Raw genomic sequence first — 6520 nt, forward strand, 5'->3', positions numbered from 1 at the left:
CGCTCCGTTACCTGCGCCTCCAGCGGCCCTGCGTCCTCTGCGCTCTCATCCTTGCGCGGGCCACAGACGGCCGACACCGCGCACCCAAAGCTCGCCCCACTCCGGCGGCGCCCGCTCTGACAACCTAAGACGGGCCCGCGGAGCGCCGGGGCCCTCGGGCCCACACCCTCCGCCCCGCCCCTGGGGCCGTTGGTTGGCGCTTCCAAGACGCCGGCGGAGGTACCCGGCCGTCGCTGCTCATTGCCTATTGGTCCATGGCCCTGTCGCTCAACGCTCAGTTCCTGCTTCCGCTTCTTTCCCCCATTTCCTGTTAGGCGCGAGCTGAACGAGCGAAGCGGGGAGCGTGGACTACGAGTTTCCCGGTAAGCCAAGGTCGGGCTGTAGGGCCCCACGGGGCCTCTAGTGCTCGGAGTCCGGGGATGGGTCGGCCCTGGTAGGAGACGGTGGGAGAGCCCCGCTGCCTTGGCTCGAGAGAGTTCAAGAGCGGCTTCTGTCCCAGGAAAGGGGATCACGCATGGCGCTGCTGGGCCGGGAGGCACTTGCTAAGGACACGTCAGCCTTCAGGGCGGCGGGTGGGTGACGGTGCACGGTCCTACGGATTTGGGAGGGGAAGTGCGAAACCAGACGCCTGCGGTTCTCGGGGAAGGGACGGGGGTGGGCCCCGCGTGCACGGAACCCAGGAGCTAGAACGTGGAAGGGCGTGCGAGGAGTCCTCGAAAAGCAGCTCTAGCCTTGGCCCTCTCGGTGGTAGAAAATTAACCAATCATCACTACGCTTTTCTTTTTAGCGGCCACAATCAATTAAGTCCCCTTTATACGCTTTTGCTAATTTTTAGTGAGTCTTATTCTAGAAGCGCGCTAATGACTTAAGCATTCCAAAGAGGTGCGCACAAAAACTTGTATGTGCACTTACGGAAAATGAGTAGTTGGTGGATTTATACATTACTGACCTATTTTCCTATACTTATAAAGTACTTACAAAATGTTTATATCTGTTTTAAATATCTCAACAGTTTCCATCGTACAGACACACCTCTACTGCCAAGATGGTGAATGTGCCTAAAACCCGAAGGACTTTCTGTAAGAAGTGTGGAAAGCATCAGCCTCACAAAGTGACCCAGTATAAGAAGGGGAAGGATTCCCTGTACGCCCTGGGAAAGAGGCGCTACGATAGGAAGCAGAGTGGTTACGGTGGGCAGACAAAGCCGATTTTCCGAAAGAAAGCGAAAACTACCAAGAAGATTGTGCTGAGGCTTGAATGTGTGGAGCCTAACTGCAGATCAAAGAGGATGCTGGCCATTAAGAGATGCAAGCATTTTGAACTGGGAGGAGATAAGAAGAGAAAGGGCCAAGTGATCCAGTTCTAAGCTTTTTTTGAGAAGAAAATGTTAAAGCTGTAGAAAAATTACCTGTATGAAAATAAATGCAGTGATATTCTTACTCATATCTTTTGTGTTTTTTGAAATACAGAATTTCATGTTTAATGTGGTTATAAATTAAGGAAATGAGTAAATTTGTAAGTGAATCCTCTTCAAATTATTCAACTTAATTCTAACAAGAATTGAAAATTTTTATATGTAAAGGTATGAGTCCCACCTCAAACTTAATAGCAGGGAAAATATTGGTACTTTATCTGATCAATTTCAAATATATGTTGGGTGAATTTACAATCATGATTGATGAGCTGCTGGGAAAACTAAGATTTTGAAAAATAAATGAAGAGGACAAGCTAAGCCTGTTATGTATAGCAGACTGAGTGGGGCAAAGGATAAGGGGATAAAAACGTACTTTTTGCAAATGTACTGTAGTAGGAACCACTGGCCACATATAGCTACTTAAATTTAAAAGGCAGTTCCTCAGTTATACTAGCTATATTTAGAATTAACATATGGTTAGTGGCTACACTATTGCACAACATGGATACAGAATACTTCCCATCAGTTTTTGGATAGCATTCTTTCGGTCTTGAATGTAAGGTAGGAGTTAAAAACTCACTTCTACCTAAAATTCTGAAGCTAGTAAAAAACAAAACAAAACTAAGTCTGCCCAGCCAGTGTGGCTCAGTGGTTGAGCACTGACCTTTGAACCAGGTCAGGATTCCATTCCCAGTTAGGGCACATGCCCATTGCGACTTCCATCCCCAGCAGGGGCCATGCAGGAGGCAGCCAATTAATTTACATCAGTTTCCAACACTTGCTCCCTCTTCCTCTCTGAAAGCAAACTTATCAAAACCACCCATAAGTCTATGATACCATGAACTTTTTGGTTTTATAACATACTATAATTAAAGTTACGTGAATGTGGTCTCTCATAACTAATAACTGCACTATTTGGAATGGCCCACAATTTTAAAACAATTATTTCTGGAATTTTTCCATTCAATATTGTCAGATCTTCACTGACCATGAGTAACTAAAACTGCAGATAAGGGTACTCTGAGATGTACTCAAATGTAACTTCTTGACTGTTGGGAAGGTTGAGAAGTTAAGCAGGTAAGATTGAAAAGAGAATGGAATATGGAAACTCAGAAGTGAACCTAGTCATTGTCTATGAAAGATAAGAAACAAGTTGAGTATCAAAAGGAAAAACTGGGAAAGGATATAGATTATGAGAAGAGGGCAAGAAATTCTGCTTTTTGTATTGGCAGCTAGGGTATTTATATGGGATGGTTTGTAGATGAGTAAGACAGGCAAAGGACTAGGGTGTAGGAGTATGATAGTTAATACTTACAACGTTGACTTTTCTGTCTGCATTTGTTAATGAAAAAATAATTGTTTTTCTACAAGAACAAAATTCAAATATGCACAAATTTTAAATATGCCATAAAACATCTACCTTAAGGAACCATGCTGTTTTTTAAATCTTCACCAGATATATTTAGGCATGTTTGCATTATATATAATTTTTTAAAATAAAAAAACTAGAAATTATATATGAAGATTTTTTCAGGAAGAATTTAAGTACTAGCAATACAAATTTAAGGTCATCCAAAGAATTACTCCTCTGGACCAAGATCTTGTCTCAAAGAATCAGCTCTGAGAGGAAATTTTAGAATTCATATACATCAAGTTTTAATAAAAATTCAAAACTATTCGCTCAAGAATATTTGCATTCTCAGGGTGAAAAATGCCCCAAATAAATACTTTAGGAAGACAATGGAGGTTATATAAGTCATAAGAAATAGTCATATAGCCCAGCTGGCATGGCTCAGTGGTTGAGAGTTGACCTATGAACCAGGAGGTCACGGTTCAATTCCCGGTCAGGGCACATGCCTGGGTTGCGGGCTCCATCCCCAGTGTGGAGCATGCAGGTGACCGCTGATCCATGATTCTCTCATCATTGATGTGTCTCTCTGTTTTCCTTTCTCTCTGAAATAAATATAATTTTTAAAAAAAGAAATAGTTATATAGACTCCACCTATAACTCCAAGCCCAAAGCAGCAATAATATACTGCTGGAAAAGTTTTTCTCCAGTAACTTTTACTCTTTATCCTCCTTTGTTCTGAGAAACTAGTTATAGGGCTACTAGGGGCCCAGGGCACAAATTTGTGCACGTTGAAAGGAACTATGGGCTGCAAGGCTGCAGTAGGCACAGGGGCGGGTATTACCCCATCCTCCGCACCCCTCTTCCTGCCGTAGCCCCGTCACTGCTGCCGCTCCCACACACTAACAGCACCAGCCCCGCTCGCACCCGCTGAAGGTGCGGAGTAATTGGGGCCAGCACCATCAGTGGGTACAAGCGGCAGCTGCTGCCCCGATTGCCCCTCAGGAGCAGGAGGGGGTAGAGAAGCCGTGGGGGCAGATACAAGTGCTGGACAGGACCACGGCACACAGGAGCAAAGAATTTTCAGTAACCACCAGAGGCTCACCCCAATGACAACAACCATGCCCCACCTTGGTCTGGTGCCCCTGTTCACCTGCTCCACCATCCCACCGTGGCAGACACCCACCATGATCCGTGCATGCCCCCTGGTGGTCAACACACATCATAGTGACGGGTTGGTTCCACCATTTGGTCTATTTGCATATTAGCCTTTTATTATATAGGATTATAATGATCTAGGGGAGAGGTTGATTTAAGAAAGGCAGGGGAATGAACAGAAGGAACAGTTCTAGGGATTCCAGACTGTTTCAAGTTGGTTACTTTTCTGTCTTAACTTCAAACCCTCCTCATCCTTTAGTTGGTGTATGGCCACCACTCTTTACATTTAAAAAACCTAAACATATTAAGTTACTAAAATAATAAACAGAAAAAGAACCCTCAAATAACACAAAATAATGTCAGTAAAAAGTAGCACTTTTCTGCTCCTCTCACCCAACCAAAAACCTTGCTAGAATTCTAAAAATAAAACTTAGAAATACAACAAAGATTATGTGATTAACATTATAAAACTTATAAAAAGCTGAAGTCTTTCCCAAAGCAACTCCTACCTTATACTTGGTGAATGTGAAATTCTATATATAGAATAGGTGGTATAACTTAAAAACTTACATACCAAACAAGTTTTCACTATAATTTAGGCCAGTGGTTCTCAACCTTCTGGCCCTTTAAATACAGTTCCGTTGTGACCCAACCATAAAATTATTTCGTTGCTACTTCATAACTGTAATGTTGCTACTGTTATGAATCGTAATGTAAATATCTGGTATGCAGGGTGGTCTTAGGCGACCCCTGTGAAAGGGTCGTTCGACTGCCAAAGGGGTCACGACCCACAGGTTGAAAACCGCTAATTTAGACCATACTAATTCTCCAAAGAATATTTTCTGCATACAAAAACTCAATTTCTTTCATTTTATTTTATGAAAAAAGAAAGTTGGTAAGAAAATTCTATGACCAGAGTGATTGGGATTACTATCTATTTAACATTAAAAGATAACCCCACAACCTATTCTGGACACACTAGGCTAAAATCAACACAAGTGCAATAAAAACAAAAGTTAACCCCACAATAAAATCAGATTTTAATGAAATCAAGGTTTTCCAGTCAAATTATTGAAAATGTTAGCTAACACACATTCTTCCCCTCAAACATGTATGTATGCAAAAAAAGCTTCCCTTTCTCCAATGTGACATTGTTAAACCATAAATGAATCCCAAACTGATCTGTAATTTCTTTTTGTGGTATCATCTATTACTTTAGCATTTCACAGGAATTTGCATAACATGACAGAGAACAGAAATAAGAAATAATGGGTGCTTCAGTGCCACCCATATTATCTACTAAGACCACAGTGTGAGCAACAGAGTGTAGATTCATGGTAGTCATTCCCTCAATAAAACTGTTTAGACAGAATCTTCCACAAACACAGGTTTTTGCAGTATCCAAATCTTGGCAAAGATGAAAAGGAATAATATGAGAGCCATATGGAATCCTATTGGAAAAAGAAGTTTTAAAAATATTTTAAAATATGTTACTAGATTCAGAACTTCACATATTAGGATATGAATTATTGAACACAGAATTATAACCATAAAAAATAAAACTATTAATTAAATGACACAGTATATTGTTTTATCTTACAAACTGGGTAATGAAGAAAATATTCCAAAAAACAGCATATGATATATTATTAGAGTAACATGATAAGTTAACCATTTGTACATCATAAGCATCTATAGACGCAAGCAGCGGAACTTTTTTGTTTAAATTCAAAATATCGAGGCAGTTAACTGGTTAAATATATAGCTCTGTCATACAATTCTCATGATGGTCACTGGAGAATTAAGGATTTCTACTTGTGAAGAAACATTTAAATAAATCGACATACTCTCCTAAGCATCAATTATTCAAAAGGAAATTTTAAACTGTGTGAAACAAATTTAAAACATTGTTTGGGGCATTAGTTTTACTTTACTGGCTGAGCAAGTAAGGCTGTCCTCACCTTGCTTAAATTACTCACCCTCCTGCTTTGCATTGGTGCCCAATGCAATGAAAATCAAGTCTAAGTCGTTGCCCTCATCTACACAAAACTAAAAGACAGTCTCTTGGGATTGCCTGCCTACTGCCCGACTTCTTCTCCCTAAATAAAACAGTGCCCCAGGTACTTAGTTGCCTGTATACTGCTGTTTCTATATGTTGGCACACATTAGGTGTTCAGATATTTTTCAACAAATAAATAAAACCCAGTCTTATTTCAACCAAAGTTTAAAACCCTTTTAGAAAAGTCTGAAAAGAAAAATATCAAATCAAAAATTGTCATTTACTTTTCTTAAGGAATTTGAAATTGGCCTGATTTGCAATTTTTCATTTTTTCACATGTACTTATTTGTTGCTTGTGTAAGTAACTATTTTTAAAAAACTGTGCCAGCAATTTATAATAGCTAAGATCTAGAAACAGCCAAGTGCCCATCAGTAAATGAGAGGATAAAAAGTTCCGTGGTATATTTATACCATGGAATACCATGCAGCAGTAAAAAAAGAAGGATCTCTTACCCTTTGAGACAGCATGGAGGGACCTGGACAGTATCATACTAAGTGAAATAAGTCAGTCAGAGAAAGACAAGTATCACATGATCTCACT

The 6520-nt window shown here is 40.6% G+C and overlaps 3 protein-coding genes across 3 annotated transcripts in view; 1 reads left to right on the forward strand and 2 right to left on the reverse strand.

The window, feature by feature from the left end:
• MGAT2 (mannosyl (alpha-1,6-)-glycoprotein beta-1,2-N-acetylglucosaminyltransferase) overlaps nucleotides 1-1019 on the reverse strand; it is a 3188-nt gene extending 2169 nt beyond the window's left edge. The window contains exons 1-2 of the mRNA XM_006776102.2: nucleotides 979-1019; nucleotides 12-321 (exon numbers count right to left, since the gene is read on the reverse strand). Of these exons, the coding sequence (XP_006776165.1) occupies nucleotides 12-321; nucleotides 979-1019 (351 nt within the window). The remainder of the gene's footprint in view (nucleotides 1-11; nucleotides 322-978) is intronic.
• Nucleotides 262-1443, forward strand: RPL36AL (ribosomal protein L36a like). Its single transcript, XM_006776094.2, has 2 exons — nucleotides 262-362; nucleotides 1013-1443. The coding sequence occupies exon 2, from the start codon at nucleotides 1046-1048 to the stop codon at nucleotides 1364-1366; it is 321 nt and encodes a 106-aa protein (XP_006776157.1). The 5' UTR covers nucleotides 262-362; nucleotides 1013-1045; the 3' UTR covers nucleotides 1367-1443.
• A 3493-nt stretch (nucleotides 1444-4936) lies between these two features.
• Nucleotides 4937-6520, reverse strand: part of LRR1 (leucine rich repeat protein 1) — a 19239-nt gene continuing 17655 nt past the window's right edge. The window contains 1 exon segment of the mRNA XM_015571983.1: nucleotides 4937-5371. Within this exon segment, the coding sequence (XP_015427469.1) occupies nucleotides 5131-5371 (241 nt within the window). The 3' untranslated portion in view covers nucleotides 4937-5130.

This window comes from Myotis davidii, unplaced genomic scaffold, assembly GCF_000327345.1.
Source record: "Myotis davidii unplaced genomic scaffold, ASM32734v1 scaffold1069, whole genome shotgun sequence".
Taxonomy (NCBI): Eukaryota; Metazoa; Chordata; class Mammalia; order Chiroptera; family Vespertilionidae; genus Myotis; species Myotis davidii.